Genomic DNA, 24,668 nt, shown 5'->3' with positions numbered 1-24,668 from the left:
AGCAGTAGTGGAGGATGAGAAGCGTCGAGATGAAGTTAGGCTTGGCGGTGATCATTTCCGCTCTCTACACCGCGGTTTGTTTTGTTTGCTTTGCATCCCAGGCTTGGCCTGATATAGAGGGAATATTCTGAGCATCGGGGCCTCTGAGTATCGAGGACGCAGTGTGCTATAAAAGAATGATGTTTGTACCCCTCAGATGATGGATGGTATCATTCTTCAGTTCTCTCACTGCAGTCAATTTGGGTAGGTACCGCATTCCGGCGCCCTAGACTCAGCAGCTGACTGTATACTACCAGGTAGGTAGTACTAGGCTCAACAAATCATCATGAACAACACGCTCTTCGTTCCTCCATCTCCTCGGGTTGCCTTTGTCACCGGTGCCAATGGAATCACGGGCCATGCGATCATTGAGCATTTGATTCGTACACCCCAACATGAGTGGTTTGTCTATCCATAGCTCTCGCTCTGCGGAGAACCTCGCCGTTTGCTCATGGCGTCCATCAGGTCCCAAATCATTATCACGTCGCGCAAGCCTCCTTCTACCCACTGGGTTGATCCTCGCGTCAAGTTCATTGCACTTGACTTTCTTGAGCCCACAGAGGCGATCGTGAGCAACATCGACGTCTGCAAGGATGTTACTCATGCATTTTTCACCTCGTATGTCCATGACAGTGAGCTCAGCAAACTTCCGGAGAAGAATTGCCCGCTGTTCCGCAACTTCTTGGAGGCTATTGATTTGGCTTGTCCGAACCTGCAACGCGTGGTTCTTCAGACGGGCGGCAAGGTATAAGTCCCATCACTGCGCTCTTGTCCCAGAAGAAAAAAAGAAGAAAAGAAGAAAAGAAAAGAAAAAGTAAAGGAAAGGAAAAGTGCAACTCGCTGACACATGGTAGCACTATGGCATACAATTTCAGGGGTTCAGCACCCCCTGTTATGAAAGCCTCCCACGCTATGATGGCCCGGGTAAAGAAACGCTGTTCTATTACGAACAAGAGGACAGTTTGTTTGCCATCCAGAAGCGGCGTAAGACTTGGCACTATAATATCATTCGGCCCTTCGGCATTGTCGGGTTCACACCGCAGTGTAGGTTCTTGTTGTTCTTTTGCATGGTACATGGTGATTAATCTTCTTCGCAGTCCTGGGTATGAATGAAGCCCTGCCTATCGCGCAGTACTTCCTCATTTGCCACGAACTGGGCGAGAGCCCAAAATGGCCAGGGAACTTCAATGGCTATCACCAGGTTGAGGGCCAGTGCTACGCCCCCAGTATTGCGGACATGCACGTCTGGGCTGCGACGCAGGACAACTGCAGGGATCAGGCATTCAATCACGGAAATGGCGACGCTGTGGTTTGGAGGTTCCTCTGGGCGCTGTTTGGCGAATACTTTGGCAATCCTATGGACCCATCCGAGGCCCCGGCCGAGAATGGGCCTCGTCAGCTGAGCCTGGTTGAATGGGCTCAGGACAAACGGCCCGTGTGGAGGACCATCGTGGCACGGTGTGGTGGCAACGTCGACTCGTTCCAGGAGCACGGTTTCGTCATGCTGGACTGGCTCTTCTCCCCTCGCACCCCTGGTGCGGCATTCATGACCAGTGTGCAGAAGGCACGAAAGTTCGGCTGGAATCGTATCGATGATTCCTACGAGGCCTGGATCAGCACTTTCCGCTCCTATGAGAACGCCGGCATTCTTCCCTCCCGAGACAGGTTTTGAGAGATCATCCGGGGTAGCTTTGTGGTATGGCCTCGATGCCGTGGCTCGCCAGTGGCCAGCGTTTGACAGTAAATACGGGTTCGCGTGAGGGAGGCTTGAAACTCGGCCGATGCTGATATATATTTGGCAACGTTAGAATAGGCTTATTTTGTCGAGTTCATTGCTTACCACCGGGCAACCCAGGCTCTGCTGAATAAACACAAGGAATACCGTGAAGCACCAACATGGTTCCAATGTAGACGTACTGGGTGCACGTAGGGCTATTCGTGACGGTCCAAATGGGTGAATGCGATCAGTTGAGATAATCATAAGGATGGTTGTTGATGCACCTCGGGCATCCAGTCTTCCATGCACTCGACAGGGAGATTGAGGATGTGGAATAACAGGTATACTGTACCACTTTGAGCGTCCTTTCCGCTGCAGAAGGACCATGGTCAGTCCAACACGGTCTTCGCGACCGGAGAAGCCCACGGTGGTGTTACCTCCGTCACGCTGGGATCCTCAGGCTACCGAGTGGCCCGTGCCCGTCAGACAACCGCTAATCCCGATCTGGGCGAGTTGAACCCCTGGAATCCGATAAGGTTGAACCCCCAAATGGAGTAATGGGGTTCAACTGCCCATTTGGCTGCAGCGACGATTATTCTTTTGATCTGGGGACTTCTGTGGAGTGTAGGAGATGGGTTTACCGTCTGGTGCTATTCCTTGGTATTCTGTACGGCATTTATGTGGCCAAGTAGGTATTGTAGGCAGTATATGTGCTACATTTCCGCTCTTTTCCTACCGGTTGTCGCATATACGGGAACCGCGATGGGATGTGTGACAGCGACAGCGGCTTGTGTCTGTCACGTTTTCGCGATTTCTGCGGCAGTATATTGGTATCTCTCTGTGTATATTTTCTTACTGTGACTTGGTATGTCCTAGTTTGTCTTGTATTCACCTGGTTCAATCCCTGGGGTGTAGGTTTAGTATGATCTAGTATTGATGTAGTTGTATATATATAGTGCACTATATCTCATATGATAACTATTACCCCCTACAACACAACCCTGCCAAAAAACAGGGAATCCACCCAAAAAGACACCAAAACAAAGAGGAACCCCAAGAATGAAGAGCCCGATTAAAAATTATATTTTAACCCCTGACCAAAACGCAAATATCAAGTACGTAACAGCACCGATGCCATAGCGCACGGTATACCGAAACATCGAGTACATAGGCCCAAGACGACACGTAGAACACGGCAAAAAAAAAAAAAAAAAAAAAAAAAAAAAAAACCAATACAGACGAAGCGCATTACCGTAGAGTCGACATGATTAATCTACACAGCCTGATTCAAGGCAAGTCCTACAGTGCACATTTTCCAACTACATTTTCCAACTAATGGATTATACTAGAGAGCATCATGATCCAGCACCGTAGAGAAAAGCCTAGCACTACCAGCGAACTGCCGAATCTGAAGTTGGTCGTTGTCACGCCTGCCTAGCGTCGTGCGCGAGCATCGACTCTGGGTGTGGAGCACCGCCTCGACGCGCTCTCGGATACGCGTCGATAAACAAAGACCACACGGAGACACAAAACCACACAGAAAAGTTACAAGAGAGCAAAATCCTTTTAAGCGTTTGTATTCATACCCGATCGCGCGATAGTAGGACGCGATACTTTCTAGGCGTGGCACCAGCCAGAAGCATAAAGGCCGCTTATGATACAGAAAAATCAAGCACGAACACTAGCAGACCAGTAGTGGACGTGGAATAGTAAAGTAAGATACGTAAAAAAGAAAAAAGCAGAAACCCAGAGACCCATGACACTTGTAAGAAAAGATCAAGAACACCCCAACGTCCCAGTCATACCATGAACCAACCCGAAAAAGCAACCCGTCGCGTCACTGCTGCGGAAGGACAAACTGACGCGCCGACCGCGCAGGATGGCTAAAGAAAAAGAAGCACGAAAGAAGAAAGAGAAAGCATTTAGCCACCGAAACCGTACAGGGTACCTAGGAGGGATGTTAGACACGGATCGAGGATCGAGCAGACAAGAGGAATACTCACGGCCCTGGCGCTTCAGAGCGTAGACAACGTCGAGCGAAGTGACGGTCTTTCTCTTGGCGTGCTCAGTGTAGGTGACGGCATCACGGATGACACCCTCGAGGAAGGTCTTGAGGACACCACGGGTCTCCTCGTAGATCATGGCAGAGATACGCTTGACACCACCACGACGCGCGAGACGACGGATAGCGGGCTTGGTGATACCCTGGATGTTGTCACGCAAAATCTTACGGTGACGCTTGGCACCACCCTTGCCGAGACCCTTTCCACCTTTGCCACCTATTGAAGAGACGCGTCAGTTGGGATGTTCTTGAACCGACCAGACCAGATGGAATCCAGAAGGATGATCGATGTTGTGTGGAGAAGAGAATATAAACTTACGTCCAGTCATTGTGAAGGTTGATTAGAAGTTAAGAGGGAAAAGAAGATAGAGTTGTTTTAGAGATTGTGGAGAGAGAGATGGATGACGGATGAGAATGATGGAAAAGGAAAGATGGGAGAAGCGTGCTTGGGACGGGAGATATTTGTATAAGGCGCTGAGCGAACGGAGGATCGCGGGGAGCGCGTTGGAATCACACTGCACCTGGCGGATCAGCCAATCAGCGCGCAGGATCCGTCCGGCGGAAGTGATCTGGTGGTCCCGTGACCTGGCGGCGGTGATCCGCCGGTCGCCAGGTGATCTTGCCAGGACGGCACCCAACCATGAGAATCAGCATGGCGGGAATGATGGGAGCATTCCGGTGAGTGAGTAGAATGTGTCTGATCGAGTGAATTGCGCGACATTCCAGCTCTGGGGTTGGGATCAAGATGTGGCAGGGAGGTATTCTAGATGCGTGATCCTGGACTCCCATTGGCCGAAGCGGACGGTCTCGCTTAGCGCAGCGCAGGGGCCAACGTGACTTGCCCCTTTCACCCTTTGATTCTCAGGCCAAAGTGACGGCCGGAAATCAGAGCTTACCGACTGCTGCTTTCCGAGCGTTTTTTTGATCAAACCCAACCGGCGCTAAGGCCACCCAACTTTGCAGGCAGCCACTCCCAGATCAACCACCCACCCTCTCGCTTGCTACAAATACCTTCCCCCACCCGCCCCCTCCATCCTTCTTCCATCTCCTCCATCCGTCGACAATCTCATCGTCTCTCCATCGACTTTCTATCCTCAACGTCATTTTTCCATCTTCAACTCGACTGTTTCCATCAAAGAGTATCCACTACAATGGCTCGCACTAAGCAGACTGCCCGTAAGTCCTTACCTCACTGTCCCTTCTCTTGGTGTCGCTGTTTCGCGTCACGGTCGCGTCTCTTGGCCGACCTCCCGTGCCCTACTATCAACCCTTACTGACCTATCTTCCCTCAACAGGTAAGTCCACTGGTGGCAAGGCTCCCCGTAAGCAGCTCGCTTCCAAGGCTGCCCGCAAGGCCGCTCCCTCCACCGGAGGTGTCAAGAAGCCTCACCGCTACAAGCCCGGTAAGTTATCATCTGTCTTATGTGGCAAACCGTGAATATCCTGCTGACTGATCACCAAAGGTACCGTCGCTCTCCGTGAGATCCGTCGCTACCAGAAGTCCACTGAGCTTCTGATCCGCAAGCTGCCCTTCCAGCGTCTGGTCCGTGAAATTGCTCAGGACTTCAAGTCGGATCTCCGCTTCCAGTCCTCTGCCATCGGTGCTCTTCAGGAGTCCGTCGAGGCTTACCTCGTCTCCCTCTTTGAGGACACCAACCTGTGCGCCATCCACGCCAAGCGTGTCACCATCCAGTCCAAGGACATCCAGCTTGCCCGCCGTCTCCGTGGTGAGCGCTCTTAGATTTATGTCTAATGAGTCGATTCTTTCTTCTGGTTGGCTCCTGGGAAGGCGATAATGGGGTTTTGTTTGCTTTTTCTTTCATGACTACTGGCGATACATGACGGGTTTCTTTTTTCGAATATCAATGGGTTCCGGCTATGGGTTTCAAGTTTTTTATTTCTTGCTGCGCAACAAATAGTAGGCTGTCTAGTCAGCGGCTGGGTGGATTGGGTTTCACGGATGCATCCGAACATGTACATTAATTGAGATTTGACTCAGGGCGTCTCCGATCTTATGTCGAGATAGCCAACGGATGGCATAGACGCGCAATGCAGTCTCTATGACGAAATACTCAATCCAAGTGTTGTCCCAAAATCATTTCGTCTTGTAGATGAGGCTTTGTCGGCTGCGACCACCACGGTCGCATCTGCCTGACTGGTTTCTCCATACAGAGAAAACTAGGATCGCTTGTATGTCGTAGAGACCGTCAGAGATCCCAAGACCCAAATCGCCACCGAGAATACGACACGTCGCTACGGAGTACAGATTACGAAGTGCTTCAAGAGCAACTCTCTTCTACGAACAGTCGAAAACCCTCATGTGCGACCGCAAATCCTTCAGAAGAAGCCAATGTAACGTCGTCCCATCCTTGCTGTGTGGATGACGCACCCCGGGTGATTCCGTCCGACCTGCATTCGGAGATCGGGGACTGGTTCTTAGTTCGTTATCTGCAGTAACTAACTACCTTAGTGGGGATCACTTCCTCCATGGTGTTGGTTTTAAATTGTAGATGCTATTTTCGATGTCTCGTAAGACTGAATGGATGGATGGATGGATTCTGTTGTCGATGCCGGATGCTGAAGAAGGGATGGGGTTCTGTTCCTCGGACGGATGGAGTTTGCCTAACTACGTGGTCTTACAGTTTGACGGGGTTACTTTCGTGGAAAGGGAGGAGTGTATTAAATCTACTATCGGACAAAATGATTTGAAATCTCAGAAAGAAGAGGGAGAGGCTCAAAGGGATGGGAATGTCCGAATCTTCGTATTCGATTGTCCCGGCCAAGACAATCTTCGCGGTGGGGTGTGCTGTCTTTGTCCTCTGTGGGTTTGGGTGGCGACTGGGCTGTTGTGTTGGTGGTACGGGGTACGGTAGTTGGATACATCTACATGGATTTTTGCCTAAGTAGAGCAAAGCATATCTCTTATAAAATTTCCTGAATGGTCGTGACACTTTGATTATGGTGCTCTTGTGGATAAAATATAGTATTTACGGTGAAGCTAGTTATCTCAAACGACATCCCCTCCGGGAGAATCTATATATAAATCGTGTCGAGACTCGACCTAGAGTGCTGATATCTTCAGACACAGCGAACGAATGTGCCAAGCAGCGACATTGAATCCATGCGAGTCCAACCAGAAAAGCCAGAAAGGACCATAGAGATCCAGACCTGGCAGTTATCTCGGGGTTCTCGACAGACCGACTTATTCGCCTCAGCTCGAATTGTGGAGATGGACAACGGTATCTTGAATGCGAACCCTTTGCTGCATGTTCACCCGGATGATCGCATAGGTCGCGACTCTGTGCAAAGCTGGAATAGCAGTCATTGTTAGCCACCGAACAAACGAGCCCCAATCGAAGAAGAATGAAGGAATGAAAAGCGCGGTAAAAGGAAAGGAACGTAAGTTAGCGATTTCCTTGGCTGCTCGCCTAACTACGCGACTTGGCATTTGGAGGTGAGTGTTTCGGGTTGCCGAGTGATCTCGGGACAGAAAGCGCTCTCGAGAAAAAGAATCTTTGATATAGAATAGGTTCGATCTGAAAGAGAAAGACATGCGGATAGAATGGCAAGGTATGGTCGAACTCGGGTAATAGTCTCGTAGTGTCCTTGGTATCTGGGGTAGGTAGCCCAATGATCGTACTGAGCGGTAGGACTTGTTCACATTATGATCCTAAACGATTGAGTCTGCTTCAATTTTGGCGGGAATATAGTACTCCGTAGTCAGTTGGCTTCAAATCCAACGACTGGAGTTGGTCTGGAGTTCAAGACCAACACCAGCTTCGAGATGGTCTGGCACTTTGGCTAGAACGACGGGGAGGAATCTTCCACGGGGATTCCATCGTGCCGGACTCCATCGGGCTAAGCTATATTTAGCCGGCAGATCAAAGGCAACACTCTTTACGATGATTCAATATTAAAACTACCCAGTTCTCCCAGCTTCTGTCCACGATTATATTCTCTCATGGCTTGCTTAACAATCTGCAGGCAACGACAATTCATTAAAAATAAAGGCCATCGGGTAGATCAGTAATCAGGCCAGCATCAGCCGAGGTAAAAAACACCCCCCACGATAGATTAATTCTCAGTATCCAGGGAACAAGCCTGGTGAATTCCCTATTCGTCAATCTCAAACAGAAGACAAACCCACAGTCCAGAGGATCCTTCATTTAATTTCCCGATAATAAGATTGAGCATAAGCAATAAAATTATCGAGCCCACTCCGTCGGCGCTAGGAGTAGGAAGGACGCAGCAGCCCGATCCGGCCCCGATGGTTTTCGGCTTCGTCCCTGGTTCGGAGTGGTGCCGACCGAGGTTGTTCTGGAGGAGGAGATATATATCTCTGGATTAAGCTGGATGCTTTATAGTCTATACGCGTAAGCTAAGGTACATGCGAACCGCGAAATACAGTCGGTGGGTGTAGGACAAAGGTTGCATTCTTTAATTCGATTAAGTCCACTCAATCAACACTTGCTCTTCAAACCCCGGGTGTACAAATACTGGAGTACAACTCGAGTTCGTCAACACTGACAACACTGAATCAGCGGCGCTGAATCAGTGTTCAGCGCTCAGACATGAGTCAGATGGCCTGGACGGGCTATATCTTATCGGGACAAAAGCCCAACAGTTAGTGGGTCTAACACGGACACCCCGACAGATCATGGAGGTCAGGTCGTGGTCAAGGTGACATATCATTCTAATCATACAGCGTTCATTATCCAAGTAGATATCAACTTATCCAGGGTAAATAGATCATGCGGCGAGATCAAATGACGATGATGCATGACTGACGACGGCAGACCGCCAAGTATGCAAAGCATCTATCAGATCACTTGGCAGTCGGGTAGGAGTAGAACATACGGTGTACTGTTTACTACGTCGAAACCGGTAGATTGTAGATACAAGATAGATACTCTAGTGTCCGATCTGGATGGTTCGTAATCTACCAGAGCCTCTCCGTCTCCGGAAATCCCAAAACCCCTGTTGGTGTTATCATGTTATGTGCACAAAGCGAGTGTGGCTGAAGTCGGAACTGGTGGAGATGCCGTTCCAGCCGGATACCACTCGCACTAAACCCCATGCGGGAGCCGCTCCTGCGCCGTTGACCGATGAGTAATCAGCATTCTCCCCGAGATCATTTTGCATATTTGCATATCCATGAGGGAAACGGACAAGTGCTTCCGCTGAGACGAACCAGTCTTCCTCGACATACCGTGAGGGATCAACCGATCTGAAGATACTGCACCGCCAGACGGTCGACCAGCTGGAAATCCCCCAATCCTTTGAAAAATTTGATCCGCGGCAGCGCCACGAGGAACGGACAAAAGGCCCACATCGGCCGAATCCGACCAGTCTCGACAGCTGCGACCCGCCGTGAATAGGCCTAATGCGTTGCATAAGCCCGGGTTAATGTCTGGTTTTCGGCTGATGGTCCCCTTTTCTTACCCCCTTGGGTAGTTGGTCCTTTCGGGCCCCTCTGTCGTCCTGTCCCTGACCCGGTTTAGATCCGAGGCTCAGAGCTTGACGGAGTCAGTCCATCACTCGATGTCTTAATGAAAAATTTCGGCCTGGACTCCGCTAGAGGGCCGCCTGGTATATAAACCGTTCGGCTGCCCCCCCTCTTGCATACAGTTTAGCCCTGTTTGATCTTCATCTATAATTCTGATTCCCCTCTGCTTTCCTACCACTTACATTCTTTTCCTAACCGACTAGCTCTACGGAGTACTACCTAATCCTGAGCGGCTCCACTGACTCTATTTACCTCATTCTCACCATCGACTGCTCTATTCGACCGTTGCTACGCTATCTAATATCACCAACTAATATCTAACTCCAACTGTCGTCTACCTCACCCACCTTGACTCTCTCTGATCTACCTCGTCAATCGCTGCCCCGCTTCACCATGTCCGAGAAGGGGCCCTCCGCTATCGAGGCGCCTGTGACGCGCCATATCCCATACTGGCGCATTGTCTCCGACCAGGGCGCTGTGACGCAAGATGTCATCGATCACCCATACCCTGGCTCGGGAACGGAGGAGGACCCGTACTCCATCACCTGGATCCCCGACGACCCGCGCAATCCCATGCAATTCAGCCCGATGAAGAAGTGGTCTATCACGATGATGGTGGCTATCGCAACCCTGGCCGTTGCCTTGGTGTCGTCCGCCTATACAGGCGGTGTTGCGGAAATCGAAAAGGAGTTCGGCATTGGCAGTGAGGTCGCGACCCTCGGTGTCTCTCTTTTCGTCTTGGGTTTCGCAGTTGGTATGTTCGGACTGCTGGCCACGTTTACCGGGAATGATATCACTAACCTGGCTGCTAGGTCCCCTGCTCTGGGCTCCTCTTAGTGAAATGTTCGGCCGACAGGTCGTCTTCTTCGGTACCTATTTGGCCCTGACTGCCTTCAACTCTGGCAGCGCTGGTGCCCAGAACATCTGGACTCTGATCATTCTTCGTTTCTTCGCCGGTTCTTTCGGTGCCTCGCCCTTCACTAACGCGGGTGGTGTCATCGCCGATATGTTCTCTGCTAAGGAGCGCGGTGTTGCCATGAGTTTGTTCGCGGCTGCTCCTTTCCTCGGTACGTCTTTCTCCATCGTCAATATTTTCTATTGCTCTTCCGAAGCTAATTGATTCTCTCGCAGGCCCCGTCCTCGGTCCGATTATCGGTGGATTCCTCGGAATGAACGCTGGATGGCGCTGGGTGATGGGTTTCCTGGGTGCCTTTTCCGGCTTCGTTTGGATCCTCGGATCTCTTCTGGTTCCCGAAACCTACGCCCCGGTGCTTCTGCGTCGCCGTGCCGAAAGGCTTTCCGAGCTCACCGGTAAAGTGTACAAGAGCAAGCTCGACATCGACCAGGGCAGAACCACTCTCGGGGCGGCCTTCAAGACTGCTCTGTCGCGTCCCTGGGTTCTGCTGTTCAAGGAGCCCATCGTTTTCCTGCTCAGTCTGTACATGGCCATCGTGTACGGCACACTTTACATGCTGTTTGCCGCCTACCCCATCGTTTTCCAGGTGTACCGTGGCTGGAACCAGGGCATCGGAAGTCTGCCGTTCTTGGGCATCATGATTGGTATGATGGCTGCGGTGGCCTATAGTATTATGGACAACAAGCGTTACGTCAAGACTGAAGCGAACCACGGCGGATTTGCTCCCCCGGAGGCTCGTTTGCCGCCGTGCTTGATCGCGTCCATTGCTATTCCTGTGGGTCTGTTCTGGTTCGCCTGGACCAACTATCCTTCTATCCACTGGATGGCCAGTATTGCCGCCGGTGCTCCGTTCGGATTTGGCATGGTGCTGGTGTTCTTGAGCATCATGAGTTACCTGATCGACACCTACACCATCTTCGCCGCCTCGGTTCTGGCCGCCAACTCCGTGCTGCGTTCGGTCTTCGGCGCCGTCTTCCCTCTTTTCACCACCTACATGTACCAGGATCTGGGTATCCACTGGGCCTCGTCTATCCCGGCTTTCCTGGCCCTTGCCTGCGTGCCGTTCCCCTTCTTGTTCTACAAGTACGGCCCCGCTATCCGAACTCGCTGCAAGTATGCCGCCGAGTCGGACGCGTTTATGCGCAAGATGCTGCAGCAGGTCAAGCAGGACCCCGAGCCCGAGACCGAGACCGAAGCGCTGAAGGACGAAGAGGCCTACGATCGCCGGGAGGCGCCCGCCCTCGATGTTTCCGACGACAGCGAATCCGACTCCCACGTTGATGATCTTCCCAATATCCACCAGACCCGCAGCAGGGCGTCGACCGTCCGCACGGTTGCCTCTCAGACCAACAAGTCGATCTACGAGGCGAACCCCTACGATGTTGACCGGGTCAACACTCGGGAATCTTTCAAATAGAATTCTTTATTCGATTTCACCGATACATACGCACACCCTTACTCCGCACTACTATCGCGGATAATATTTAGTATCTATTGACTCTTTCTGCCAACCACCGATGGTTAGACACGCGACGTGTCCACGTGAGATGTGATTGATGGAAGAGAAGAAAAAAAGTTGTTTTTTGAATTGTTCATATCATTGTTTTCGGCATATTTTGGCCAAACCTGCATCCAGCCCTGATCGGCTTCTACACGACTTGTTCCATGTTGATATACCCAGTGTTATTGCGTTGTTTTGATTCTAGCATGATAGACGGAGTCATCGTTATAGACCGCATATTTAGTTAGCATTCTCCACAATATCAGATTATTAATGACTCGACTGCCTGTTCCTCTCGGAGTTAAGATTGCGGCGATTTCGCGCCGACCGGAAACTGCCGACCTCGGCTTTGGCCTGCCTGAGGCGGTGCCGCCGATTGCGACTTTTTGTCTTCCTCGCTCACCTTTTTTTATTCTTCTCGTTTGTAATCCTCCATTCTCCTACTCTCACCCGATCCGATCACCTGCTGTCTCTCGTTTGGACGGTCTTGTCTCGCCGGCGCTGGTCTGCAGCGTTTCTGCTTTCTTTTCCACCTTTGTTGTTGATCTCCCTAAGACGGAGGCCCAACTACCACCGCCAGCGCATGCGAAATGAGGCACACGCTGGTCCAGTTCACGGGACGAGCAACCCTCTCTCCACGATCCTCGCTCCCCTCTCGTCTGCGATCGCGAAGATATCAGTCCTCCGGATCGCCGCAAAAACAAGAACCGATCTCCGACAAGAATAAACTCTCCCCGTCGAACGCCCAGAACTCTCCATCTCCCTCCGCCCCCGCCGTCCCGGGCCCGCGATCGCTGCGACAGATCATCTCCGACGGTCCCTTAGGCAGACTGGGCCGGTCATACTCGCGCGTTCAAGAACGGCGACCGTATGCCACGCAACTATGGAGTTCGGTTATCGTGTACCTGTGTGGCGACTTGAGCGCGCAGTTTCTCTTCCCGTCGCAGAATACGTCGGTCCAGAACAAAGATAGCCAGGGGTCGCAATCAGCAGAGAAAGACGGAGATGCGGCGACCAGCCAGGGTAGCTATGACCCGTGGCGAACCTTGCGACACCTGGTTGTCGGCTCGGGATCGAGTATTCCCTCGTATACCTGGTAAGTTCCTCTTGTTCGGAGAAGATTTTGCATGCGCCGTGCTGACTGAGTCATTGAAGGTTCATGTTCCTCCACCACAACTTTAACTTTGCGTCCAAATTCCTCTCCATCCTCACCAAGGTCGTCGTGCAGCAGGCCGTGTTCACCCCCGTCTTCAATACCTACTTCTTCAGCGTGCACTCTCTCCTGTCCGGCGCCTCGCTGGAGGAGACGTGGGAACGACTGAAGAAGGCGCTCCCCGTCAGCATCACGAACAGCGCGAAGCTGTGGCCCGCCGTCACGGCCTTCAGCTTCATGTACGTGCCGCCGCAGTTCCGGAACATCTTCTCGGGGGTGATTGCGGTCGGCTGGCAGACGTATCTCAGCTGGTTGAACCAGAAGGCTGCTCGGGAGGTTGAGGCGGCCGAGTTGGCCGAGGCTGAGATCTCGCGGGTTGGACTTGATACGTCGGGGGCTACGATGAAGGCATAGCAGGTTTTCATTCGCTTCATTCATTATTTTTCTTATGTTCATTTTCCAAGACCTCAGGTACATAGATGGGGGGCATTTGGGGGTTGGGCTCAGGATAGATTATAGATTAGCGCGTCTTTCAGCATACATGTACATGCAATACCCTAGATAGAGTTGAACAGACCATCAATATATATACATAGAAATATATTAAACAAACCAAGACAGAAAAAGAGACCTGAATACAAACAAATTAACCTGTCGAATGTAACGTCAGCGACCCGAAGACCCGCCCATCCGACCGCCGACGAAAGGATGAACACCACAACTTCGTCATCACCTCTCTCTTCCTCCACATACCAGCGCATGAGATGACATGATCTCCCCCTTCGAGTTGCAGGCATGTCCTGCCCACCACCTTCGCAAACAATAAACCCCGACGCTGATAGCAGCGACTACGGCTCTGACTTCACCCCGGACGAAGAGGCCTTGCTGAACGAGCTCCTCGACAAAGTCGCCCCTCCCGCGACTTCATCGTTCCCCGCCGTCGCCACTGCTGCTGCCACGACTACGACTACTGCTGCTCCCCTTTATCCCCCGCCCGTTCCTCCGCGTTCGCCCTCGCAGCAGACATTTACGAGTACCACTGCCGTCCTCGGAGACATCGAGGATTATTATGGGGATCCGGCGTCTGGGCGCGTTCCTCGCGTCCTGGGACGTCAGATGCCCCCGTGGCAGGTTGCGAAGACGAGGAATATCAACAGACCTACCACTACAGGCACAAGGACAACTGCTCCTGTCTGGTTCGGGGCAGGGGGTAGGGTCAATCCAAACCCAACTCAGAACCCACGCTACGGTTACGGCCACGGGAACGCCGCGTTTGGTAATATTCCCTGATTGCTTTTTTTCTTTCCCAGTTGCTTTGGTCATCTCGTAATCAGGACCCTTCCGAGACATAGACATGATGGGCTGACATCTCACCAACGAAGCGATTAGTTGAGCATCCGGATTCCACCGAAGGGCGGACGCGCGACCGCGAGCGCGAGGCGGCGCGTCACCAGGACCAACAAGTAGGACAAGGACAAGGACAAGGGCAGGGCGAGAATAATTATGTCGACACGTCGATCGGACCCGGTGCTCGATCCCCGCTGGAACGGTTCCGTCGGCCGCCGAACAAGGCCTTCTCGGTGACGGATCTGATCTCGCCGGCGTGGTGCGAGCTGCAGTATTGGTATACGTTGACGAAGTTCGGGCGGAAGCGGCGCACGCCAGCGATGAAGACGGGAACCTCGATCCATAAGACGCTGGAGGATGAAGTCTACACTACTGTGGCGGTGGAGATTACCACGAGGGAGGACGCGCTGGCGCTGCGGATCTGGAATGTTATTCAGGGATTGCGCACGCTGCGGGAGTATGGGCTCACTCGGGAGTTGGAGGTTTGGGGCGTGGTGGATGGTCAGCTGGTGAATGGGGTGATTGATGAGCTCTCGTATGAGTGTCCGGACTCGGAGCTGGAGTTCACCGCGGCGGAACATTATGCGGACGTCGAGGCTTCCAGGGCCGTTTTGCCGGAGTATCAGATGTCGTTGACGGATTATCTACTGTCGCCGTCGCAGGGGGGTCGGCGGCTATCGGATATGCACTGGCGAGGGGAGGAGGAGGAGGAGCCGGCGCAGGGGTCGGAAGACTCGTTCAGTATGGAGAGTCAGTCGACAGCGGAGATGCTGCATCTCCCGCGCGTGTACATGACCGATATCAAGACGCGCGGGGGCAGTGGCTCGCTGCCTACCGTCAAGAGCACGGCGTTTCGGCCCACATCGCTGCAGCTGCAGATGTACTATCATATGTTGAATCGGCTGGTCACCAGCGACGACGTCACGATCGAGTTGCTGGCGGCACGGTACGGTCTGGACGCGCAGCGTCCGTTCACCGACGCCTTCATCTCGGAAGTCGGCGGGCTGAACGACCAGTTCTTCGACGCTCCGTCGTCCCCCGAATTCGACCCCGACTTCATCCCCACCCCGGAGGACGCGAGCACGACACGGACCTCCCCGTCGCCGGATATCAGCTTCAGCTTCGGCACCGACTCCGCTCCCTCCACCAGCCAGGACTCCATCAGCGTGCTCCTCACCCACAACAACCTCACCAGCCTCTGGAATCTCATGAAAGAGCAGTTCCGCCTCACCTTCCTCCCTCCCCCGCACTCGTCGACCGTCTCCGTCGCGCCCTCCATTCCGTCGGAATTCCAACCGTCCCTGCTCGAGCCCTATCCGACCGTGCTCTCCCCGCTTCTCACAGCGCGCTACATCTCCTCCACGCCGGCCGAGGACTCGTCCCGGCGCGAGCTCGGCAGTCGCTCATTCCTCTTCGACCCTACCACTCTGACGTCGTATCTGGGCGACCAGATGGAGTGGTGGCGCGGGGAACGCAACCCGCGCGGCGTCGAGGTCATGGAGGCGTGGAAGTGCCGGATCTGTGAGTTTAATGATGAGTGCTCGTGGCGACAAGAGCGGGAGTGGGCGTATGCCCGTCGGAAGAGGGGGAGAAGAGGGTCGACTGCTGCTGTTTAATATACATAATGGTTTGTATACCTACGATATTTGTATGATGTTGAAGAGGTTGATAGATGTATGTATGTAATTGACAGACAAGAACGCGAGTAAGAAGGTTAACCCATCCACCATCTACCTAATATATGACACTTCCATGGCTCCTGAAATGAAACAACACCCATGATCAAAAAGGATACTTCCTCTTCTCCTCCCCCTCGACATCCAACCCATTCTTAACTTGCTCCTCATGCATCCGATCCAAATACTCCAACAACACCTCTCCATACCTCTCCCTCCCCTTATAAACAGCAACATCATCCCCCCAACTCCGTACCGCACTCGCCAACCTCCCCGGCACATAATCCTCCTTCGCGACCTCCACCACAGGCTCAAAATACGTCCGTATCGTAAAAACCACCCCCCCGGACCTCGGCAACCGCCGTAGCGACTGCCTCTCCGACCTAAAGAAATGATTCTCTATCGCCTTGTTCTTCTCCGCCGTATTCCACCCCACGCCATCGCTATCCTCGTCGCCGATACTACTCGACCAAGGCAGGTGTTCATCGACCTGGATGAAATAGTTATTCCTCACCACCGGGTCGGACGGTTTCAGGCGCCGGAAGAAATTCATCATCCCCTTTTCGAGCTTGGTTTTGTAGCCCGGCACGTTGCCGGTCGTGTGGATTTCGGACAAACGCAGACCGTATTTGTCTTCGAGGCGCCAGAAGCCGGCGAGGAGGACTGCGCCGGCGAGGAGGTAGTAGTCTCCGTCGGGGCGCTCGATCATGATTGCGATGTCGTCTTGGATGAGGCGCGCGCAGATCGTCATCGGGTCTTCGGGGAGGGGAAGCGTTGTGGTGTTGAAGGTTTCGTGGGTGAGGAGGTTGGTGAGGCCGGTGGGCGTGCGGTGGAAGAGGGTTGGGTAGCGTTCGGGGAGGTAGTTTGTTCTGTATTTTGAGTGATGGGTTAGTTGGTTTGTTTGTTTGTGGTGACTATGCTATGATGTGCTGTGTAGGGTCGGCTGTAGAGGGGGAGCGATGGATCTAGATCTAGATGCTGTGCACGAATAGATAGGAGGATAACAGGAAAAAGACGTACAATTCCTCCAACAGCTCAATCGCCGCATCCATGGCCTCGGGCGCGGTCCGACAGCACTTCGAGCCTCGACCTTTAATGCGCTGGGCTTTATCGGCGTGGTAGCGAATGTAGTGATTATCGAGTTCTAGATCCATTTCGTCCATCCATTAGACACGATGTAATTTGTATAGAGGGTGATGGGTGGTATACCGATCCACTCGTCCCAGTTCATGCTTCGGAGTCCCATGGTGATGAAGTATTTCCTACAGTGATTGTTAAAACATGAGAGATGGGAGAATGCGGGCCTGGTCGTAAACTCACGGCCCGTATCGAAAAGGCCGATATGGGATCGGTTTGGTGGTGTGCACGTCCCAGTCTGGGTACGGTGATGCAGGGGGTCGTTTGAAGTCGGAGGGGATCCATTCTAGATTGTATGATATGGTTAGTTCGATGGTACAGTATATTCAGGTGGCCATGTGTATGGATCAGAGGGAGGTGGACATACCTCCTGGTTTCCTCTCGGACGATTTATGCTCGAGATTCGTCGTCGATGATCGAGTAGATAATTGTAATCTCTTTTGGATGAAGCGTACGATGAGAGAGGTGACGAGGACCGAGAGGAGGAGAATGGCGGTGATGTCTTGGATACGATAAGAGCCGATGCGGAGATGGAGGAGGTCAAAGGGCATGATTCTTTGTGGGCGGAGTATTTGGATGATTGACAGATGGTATGCTATACGAGCCGTGCGATGAAGATGACTGACTACATGATGCTTTTCTACCACAACCGGAGTCACCGCTGAGAGTGTTCAAGTGAATGACATGGGATCGATACGGGACCAGATAGGCATGCACATCCGATCTGCAGATGCGAGAATCGACGCGAAGTCATGGGGAAAGGCAGAAGCTTATCTCTGGGATTTCTTATCTTATTTAGGAAATCCCCGCATGCCGCCCAGAGCTGGACATGCGAGGGCGCATCGGGCCTACAAACAGGGACATCCTGCCATGATTCTATTCGATGAATATACATAAATTGACTTATCAGGCCGCGGTATCCTGACTTCTGCGCCGGAGCAGACAGTATTGGCCCCATTGGCGACGGAATTGATCCGGGATGATAGGGAGGTCCGGGATCCAAACCAGCCGCCCCAGCAGTCCGGTCTGTGACGTATCTAGGAATCCCTTGCAGGAGAGTTGCTCCCACTGCGATTCGTCGTGCACGTAGTCGGGCTCGCGCTCCGTGGTTGCCTGTCCGGGGAAGGACGAGTCGACGAGGAACGAGCATTGCGAGATGTCCACCTAGCAGCCGATTAGTTTGGAATAATAGTAGAACGAAAATGACAAAGCTTACATATTTGTTAACATCCTCCTCGTTAATATCGTTCATGCCCTCGGGAATCCGCGACGTTCCCTCGAGTAGCGAAGGCACACTCGCTGCGTCAGGAAACTCGCCCGGAAGCAACCCGCGAAACTCGCTGCGGATGAATTTGGCGCGCATCCCTTCAGGCAAGAAAAAGGACGAGGGGGATCGATACCATTCCTTGCCAAAACACACCGTATCACCCGCCTGAGCAACACCGGGCTGCTCCAATGGGGCAAACACCTTCAAAGGCGCGTTGTAAGCGGTGATCATACCGACGGTTCGCAACAGGCCGGCGTTGACGGCGGCCAGAACCACGGCCATGACGGCTGCCAGCTTCAATTTGGCGGGAATCCGTCCCATGAGTTCTCGAGGGTTGCCGGACCCGACGTAGGAGAGAATCATGTGGAAGGAGATGGACGCATTGAGCGCGAGGAAAGGATACGCGGGGTACATGAATCGTTCTTCCTTGTGCGGCTGTAGGGTGAAGATGGCAAACCACATGTAGAACGGCGTGATGAGGGTGACGGTGCGCCAGAGAGTCTCCTTGCTGGTCGTCTGCTGTCGGAAGGCGGCCTGGAAAAAGAGAAGAGGCGCCGCCGAGATAGCGAAGACAAACCAGATGTTGAAGTTGAGCAACAAGTTCCGGATGTAGAACGTCCACGGCTCAGTTCCAAAGATTTCCGGGCCCCGGCCTTCACCTCCAAAGATATTGTATGCGACAATGTTCCAGGGCACGATGGCAAACTTTCGGAGGAAAGCGAAGTCGACGCCGATTTCCACAGCCTGGATTGATTAGCATGGGCTGAAGAGTTCTAGAACGAGCGCATGAGAGCGTACCAAAATTACCAGGCATCTCAGGGCTCCATCGAGAACACCTGCAAACACCGCGCGCAATGACCCGGAAATAAAACCAATGACGATTTCCTCCAGCAGAAGAGGTACGATCAACGCTCCGGCAAACGGCCAACCCACGATCGCGCCCAGTCCAAACCACATGATGCCCTGAGCCGTCTTCTGACCGGATCTCCAATCCAAAAACGCCGCCAGACCGAGCATGGACATGTACATGGTGAAGCTGGACGGAAGAAAAGAGGCCGACGCGTGGAACATGCCCGGGCTGAATGAGATCACCATGAGAAAGAGCAGGCCGATGCGGGGGCTCAACGTCCGACAGATGGCCGAGTATAACCTCGTCTGACAGGCAGCGCAGAAGAGGGCCAGGAAGACTCGGATGGCGTAGAATTCAGCCCTCTTAGAACCGACAACGAAGGAGCCGAGTTTACCGACGAAGGCATGGATGGTGATGTAGAGCCAGCTGCGGATCGAGTATACGGGCGAGTACTCCCACGTCTGCAGCCCGTATCCATGATCAAGGTAGTGCGTGGGTTCCCAAAAATTGAACACTTCGTCGCAGTCCTGAATCGGTGCAAGGAAAGCTGCAATTCCATTCGAGATGAGACACACGTAGAGAGTGATGTTTAAGGGAATGTAGAACGGCGACGGAGGGGGACTGCGGCGGGCGATTGTTAGTTAGCTGGGCGGCCAAATCTGAGCTCTGAGAAGTCTCTACCGTTGCTTGGTGCGAGGAGGAGCCCGTCCAGCGGGAACTGGGGGAACCTCGACGTTCCTACCGGCAGAAACCATTGTCAGAGTATAGAATGGAGTTCTTGTCGAGAGAAGAGACGAGAGTGAAGCTTCGAACACCTCACGACTATCGATGGAGCTGCTCCGGTGACCGCCACGGCAACTTTGGCACTTCCGGCAGAAAAAAAAAAGTCTCTGGTCGCTTTCTTCTTCTACATTCAAGCGACAACCCACTTCCTTACATTTTTTTTCTCTTCTTCTTCTTTGAAACCCTGGAGTCTGACCGCACCCTCTCCGAAACTCTGGGAATTCGACAATGAGTGATCAACAACCCCCTGTCCCTCAGGACATCCAGAATGAGGGTCCGCCTGTGAAACGAGCTTGCATGAACGATACGCCGCCGATCGCATTGACGCCGGCGGATGATGGAAGCGATTTCTACAATACTCCTTTGGCGATAGGGACGCCGGTGACTAATAATGAGAATCAACAAACCTCTGCTCCGACTCAACCTAGCGAACCTGCCCCGGCTACCTCTGCGCCGCTTATCCCCGGGTTGAATCTGGTCAACAATAGCCTCAAGGACCTGCAGTCGGTAACGAGCGAGTCGAATACTGCCTGGAGCTCTCCCAACCCCGAGAGTGTTACGATAACGCAGGACCAGAATGCCTCCCAGTCATCCATTTCGCAGGACCAGCCAGAGACGACCGCAGAAGTGACCAAAGAGACTGGGCTCCAAAATCATGATGCGATGGAGGTGGAACCGACCGGACAACAGCACAACCAGACCGAGACCTCGAATTATAAGCCCGAGGAGACTGTCACCAATGGCGAGAACACCAATGAACCCAGTAGCGCCGCCGTCGCAGGCCCTACCGAACATGCGCAAGCCGAGGGGGAGGAGGGAGAAGAAGAACACCCTGAATGGGAAGTTGATTCCTCTCCCTACGAGTCCTCGTCCGATAGCTCCGATTCGTCCGATGACAGCTCCTCTGAAGACGAAGATTATCCGATTCTCAGCCCCGAAGAACAAGCGCGCATCCTGATGCAGGCCGAACTCGGCTCCGACGACGAAGGAGATGGCAAAGGCAAATCGGGTGGTCACATTCGGACGGCAAACGAGGTTATGGAGGAGGCTCCTGCTCTCCCCGAAGTTACCATCACCCCGGATATGAAAATCGTGCTGTTGGGTAATGTGCAGGCTATCGTTGAGAACACCGTTCTGATTTCGGCGAATACCACCGGAGAATACCAGGTGCTTGAGGGCGGCTCCCTGCTTTGTTTCGAAGATAGGAGCATTGCTGGCGTAGTTGCTGAGACATTGGGACGGGTTGAGAACCCGTTGTACACGGTGCGATACCCTGACGCCGCTACTATCGAGGCGCGCGGCCTCACCAAGGACAAGCCGATCTACTACGTCGAAAGCCAATCGACATTCGTCTTCACCCAACCCCTCCAAGGAATGAAGGGAAGCGATGCGTCAAACTTCCACGACGAAGAAATTGCTGAGGACGAGGTTGAGTTCTCTGACGACGAAGCCGAAGCTGAATACAAGCGGAAGTTGAAGCAGAAGCGCCAGGAGAAGAAGGAAGCTAAACATGGCGATGGCTCGAGGGCCAAACGAGGACCGCCTGGTCCCTCCAAGCTTAACCAGAGCGAGCTCAACTATGATGATAATACCGGCGAAGATGGTTACACGCCACTGGCGCGCCCTAAGAACCTGCATGAAATGATGGGCCGACAGGAGGCGCCGGTGGAGAGTGACGACCCCCATTCCAGGAGCGCTGGCTTCCACGGTGGCCGCGGTCGAGGCCGAGGCTCTGACCGTGGACGAGGAGGCCGTGGACGGGGAGGCCCCAGACCTCAGCATCATGACCGCCAACCCTATCACCAGCAGCAGGGTCCCGAGTCACAGCCCCAGGCTCAGCCCCAGGCTTCTCACTTCAACCCTCAAGCCTACCAACAAAATCAGCAGCCTGCCTACAATATGCCTCAGCAGATGCCGTCTTACCCTGGCTTCCAGCCCCAGATGCAGCAGCAACAGCCGCAGCAACAGCCATTCCCTCAGGGCATGTTGCCTTTCAACTTCCAAATGCCGTTCCAACAGGCCTACCAGCAACCCAACCCGTACCAGCAACTCCCCTCCAACGCCCACATCAACCCCTTATTCTTTGCGGCTTTGCAACAGCATCAACAGCAACAGCAACAGCAACAACAGCAGCAGCAGTATCAGCCACAACAGCAGCAACAGTATCAGCAACAACAGCAAGTTCCTGGTCAGCAGCAGATGCAAAACCCTTCGATGAACTTTGACCAGGTCAAAGCGCAATTGGATCTACTACGACACCTCAGTAACAACCAGAACCAGGGGCCACCTCCTTCCTAGAACCGTAATCACTTGATACGTTCATCTTTCCTCCCTTTTGGTTCTTCATTCTTGGTCTACGGTAAGGTTCTGGATCTGAGCCATTATGTGGGATGGGGTTTGCATTTGTATGGAGTCGGACATTTCTTTTGGATGGGTTTGGACAAAAACAAAAGTTTTATGTGTCGCGGTTGGGGTCATCTCATGGTTTTTTTTATAGAACATCACTATGCTATTTTGGAATGCTATGGAATATTATTGATTATTGTACATGACGCATTTTGATTGTGATAGCAGATTTGATATTGGGTGTGTTATCATGATTCGGCTTGCTTTGAGCTCTTGGCTAAAGCCCAGAAATTATCCATCTTTGCTCGAGCTAGGACGTCCTTGGCTTGAGAGTCGGTCTCGCAGATTCGAGCACCTAGCCACTTGCGGAAGGCTCGGGCCTTAGCTTGTCCTTCCCACAGAAGAGTGCAGGAGTTCGAACCGAGATCCTTCAGATCACCCGTCTTCTCGTCCTCGGCGGACAGCCAAGACACTTGAGCTTCGCGATTGCCCTCACGCACAGCGTTGGGCCCTGCATTCTCCGTCCAGTCAATGCGGTTCATCATGAGTTTTCTGTAGTTGTTGATTGAGTGTGCACCCCCTTCCACAATCACCAGGTTGAATCGAGGATGCATGACGCAGACACCGGTCAAAGCGTTCTGCTCCGCGTTCTTGCTGATCTTGAAGCGGTTGCGCCCGTTGGCCAGACTGTCAATCTTATACACCGTCATATGGATACCCTTGTCGGCATCTTTCTCCTGTTGCTGAGCAAGTTTTTCCCGACGCTCCTCCTTGGTCAGTTTACGTTCCTCATTGGCAGCTTCGTGGTTAGCACGGCGCTCTGCGATTTCGCGCGTCACGCGTGCCTCGACGGCCGTAGGATCCTTAACGGCCTGTTCGCCCAGAACCCGCATAAGGTTGGACTTCTTGACCTTTGGCGGGGGCGCTGGCTCCAATCCGAGACGGATCTTCGCCTGTTGCTCTTTGAGATCAGCCATTCGCCGCTGTCGACGAATCTTTGCCTGCTCTTTGGGCGTGAGATACATGGGCTTCTGTTCGGATAGATGCTTGTCCTGAGGAGGATCGAGAAGAACGGGGTGCTGGACGTAGACCGTCACTATAGAGTCGGGGGTGTCAATCTTGAGATTCTTCTCATCATCAACACCCGAGTAGTCTTCCCCGTTCACCAAACCTTCGTCCCACCATTCAATCGCCGGCGGGGCGGGGACAAGGAACGCTTTTTCAACGTCCAAGTCTTCATCAATACCTGCTTGTCGTGCCCTCTGCGCGATGCGCTTCTTCATGGCCTCCAGCTGCGCCTGCCGACGCAGAGCAGCGGCCTGCTGAATGTATTTGCCCTTTTGGTTGAAAAGTAACTGGCGCGTTTGTCGCGGCCTGGCGATCGTCGCCTTGGGCCCCAGACTCGGATCATAGTACGGATTGTTCTTGATTTCCTCCAAAGAAGGTCCGGAGAGATCCAGCCCCGCGCGATCTGATCTTCCGCCCGTAAAAGGAGACTCGGTGCGACGTTTGGACTGTGCCGAGTGTCGTCCCTTGCCACCTCGAAACTCGACCGTATCCGAAAGAAGCGCCGGATGCAGACCGACATCCAAACCACCTCGGGCTCGTGATGGGCCATCGTCAGGTTCGCCAAAGGGAGGCGGAGGGGGCTGAGGGATCGGTGCCGGCGCCGGGGGCCGTTCCTGGGCTGCGGCGTTGGCTCGTCCAGTGGCCGCTGCCACTCGCGCCTTCATCTGTTCCAGTTTCGACATAGCCGGGCTCGCTGCGGTTGGAGGGGTCGGGCTTGCGCTCGCAGGGGAGGGCGCGGTCGAAGATCCTCCTCTTGCGGCCTGAAGTCGAGCGCGGACGGCTTCTGCCTTTGCTCTCGCTTCGGCTACCATTTTCTCAATGTCGACCTTGCCCGTAGCAGGCGCCCCTTGGCCCGGTAGTGGCGAGCCATTGTTGGAGCGAGATCTTTTCTGTGCATTATCGGTTTCTTCCTCGGGATGAGGTCGCTTCAGCCCTGACCCGTCCATGGTTTATTTTTTTGGAGAGATGGAAAGAACACTCCACTCACCCGCTGGGACCAGCAGAGCAGCTCACAGCTGGTGATAGGATGTAAGCAGGGGTAAACCCAAGGATCAAGGCAGAGGACGAGGGATCGCAAGAACAGGCACTGAGATGAAAGACAAAGAGATGAGAGTTGCAGCGGGAATCACGGGGCGGCCCAGTGTGGATCGGGCGGGCGGCATCGCACGGCAGAAAAAAAGTTGGGTGAACTTTTTTCGCAGCGTCGAGACCGTCGAATCCCGCCGTTTCCTCTCCAAGGCCAGCAGCCCCAGCAAGGACCACCACAGTTCAAAGCGTCGCTCGTTGCTCGTCGCTCACG

The 24,668-nt window shown here is 53.3% G+C and overlaps 10 protein-coding genes across 10 annotated transcripts; 6 read left to right on the top strand and 4 right to left on the bottom strand.

Moving 5' to 3' along the window:
• Window positions 1-325: 325 nt before the first annotated feature.
• KD926_007651 (SDR family oxidoreductase) lies at window positions 326-1,711 on the top strand (the record flags this gene model as incomplete). The annotated part of the gene is made up of 4 exons (XM_053100524.1): window positions 326-441; window positions 505-784; window positions 894-1,083; window positions 1,137-1,711. The coding sequence occupies 4 exons, from the start codon at window positions 326-328 to the stop codon at window positions 1,709-1,711; spliced, it is 1,161 nt and encodes a 386-aa protein (XP_052955824.1).
• Window positions 1,712-3,678: 1,967 nt separating this feature from the next.
• KD926_007650 (histone H4) lies at window positions 3,679-4,147 on the bottom strand (the record flags this gene model as incomplete). The annotated part of the gene is made up of 3 exons (XM_053100522.1): window positions 3,679-3,704; window positions 3,760-4,035; window positions 4,138-4,147. The coding sequence occupies 3 exons, from the start codon at window positions 4,145-4,147 to the stop codon at window positions 3,679-3,681; spliced, it is 312 nt and encodes a 103-aa protein (XP_052955823.1).
• An 822-nt stretch (window positions 4,148-4,969) lies between these two features.
• hhtA (histone H3) lies at window positions 4,970-5,559 on the top strand (the record flags this gene model as incomplete). The annotated part of the gene is made up of 3 exons (XM_053100521.1): window positions 4,970-4,994; window positions 5,114-5,221; window positions 5,282-5,559. The coding sequence occupies 3 exons, from the start codon at window positions 4,970-4,972 to the stop codon at window positions 5,557-5,559; spliced, it is 411 nt and encodes a 136-aa protein (XP_052955822.1).
• A 4,158-nt stretch (window positions 5,560-9,717) lies between these two features.
• Window positions 9,718-11,657, top strand: KD926_007648 (MFS transporter; the record flags this gene model as incomplete). The annotated part of the gene is made up of 3 exons (XM_053100520.1): window positions 9,718-10,078; window positions 10,137-10,391; window positions 10,456-11,657. 3 exons carry the CDS (start codon window positions 9,718-9,720, stop codon window positions 11,655-11,657), a joined length of 1,818 nt encoding a protein of 605 aa, XP_052955821.1.
• A 674-nt stretch (window positions 11,658-12,331) lies between these two features.
• Window positions 12,332-13,308, top strand: KD926_007647 (Mpv17/PMP22 family protein; the record flags this gene model as incomplete). The annotated part of the gene is made up of 2 exons (XM_053100519.1): window positions 12,332-12,837; window positions 12,897-13,308. The coding sequence occupies 2 exons, from the start codon at window positions 12,332-12,334 to the stop codon at window positions 13,306-13,308; spliced, it is 918 nt and encodes a 305-aa protein (XP_052955820.1).
• Window positions 13,309-13,689: 381 nt separating this feature from the next.
• On the top strand, window positions 13,690-15,857 carry KD926_007646 (exonuclease V; the record flags this gene model as incomplete). Its single annotated transcript, XM_053100518.1, has 2 exons — window positions 13,690-14,104; window positions 14,284-15,857. 2 exons carry the CDS (start codon window positions 13,690-13,692, stop codon window positions 15,855-15,857), a joined length of 1,989 nt encoding a protein of 662 aa, XP_052955819.1.
• Window positions 15,858-16,023: 166 nt separating this feature from the next.
• On the bottom strand, window positions 16,024-17,605 carry KD926_007645 (heme-dependent oxidative N-demethylase family protein; the record flags this gene model as incomplete). The annotated part of the gene is made up of 5 exons (XM_053100517.1): window positions 16,024-16,786; window positions 16,938-17,061; window positions 17,127-17,179; window positions 17,238-17,340; window positions 17,422-17,605. 5 exons carry the CDS (start codon window positions 17,603-17,605, stop codon window positions 16,024-16,026), a joined length of 1,227 nt encoding a protein of 408 aa, XP_052955818.1.
• A 355-nt stretch (window positions 17,606-17,960) lies between these two features.
• Window positions 17,961-19,926, bottom strand: KD926_007644 (dolichyl-P-Man:Man(6)GlcNAc(2)-PP-dolichol alpha-1,2-mannosyltransferase; the record flags this gene model as incomplete). The annotated part of the gene is made up of 4 exons (XM_053100516.1): window positions 17,961-18,218; window positions 18,271-19,065; window positions 19,120-19,792; window positions 19,853-19,926. The coding sequence occupies 4 exons, from the start codon at window positions 19,924-19,926 to the stop codon at window positions 17,961-17,963; spliced, it is 1,800 nt and encodes a 599-aa protein (XP_052955817.1).
• Window positions 19,927-20,182: 256 nt separating this feature from the next.
• On the top strand, window positions 20,183-22,252 carry KD926_007643 (RNA-binding snoRNP assembly protein NAF1; the record flags this gene model as incomplete). Its single annotated transcript, XM_053100515.1, has 1 exon — window positions 20,183-22,252. The coding sequence occupies one exon, from the start codon at window positions 20,183-20,185 to the stop codon at window positions 22,250-22,252; it is 2,070 nt and encodes a 689-aa protein (XP_052955816.1).
• Window positions 22,253-22,548: 296 nt separating this feature from the next.
• KD926_007642 (U4/U6-U5 snRNP complex subunit PRP3) lies at window positions 22,549-24,315 on the bottom strand (the record flags this gene model as incomplete). Its single annotated transcript, XM_053100514.1, has 1 exon — window positions 22,549-24,315. The coding sequence occupies one exon, from the start codon at window positions 24,313-24,315 to the stop codon at window positions 22,549-22,551; it is 1,767 nt and encodes a 588-aa protein (XP_052955815.1).
• Between the last annotated feature and the right edge of the window lie 353 nt (window positions 24,316-24,668).

This window comes from Aspergillus affinis (genome assembly GCF_023601865.1).
Source record: "Aspergillus affinis strain CMG 70 chromosome Unknown NODE_46_length_220473_cov_87_121971, whole genome shotgun sequence".
Taxonomy (NCBI): domain Eukaryota; kingdom Fungi; phylum Ascomycota; class Eurotiomycetes; order Eurotiales; family Aspergillaceae; genus Aspergillus; species Aspergillus affinis.
Note: the sequence above shows the minus strand (reverse complement) of the source record. Positions and strands in the feature narration are given on the sequence as shown.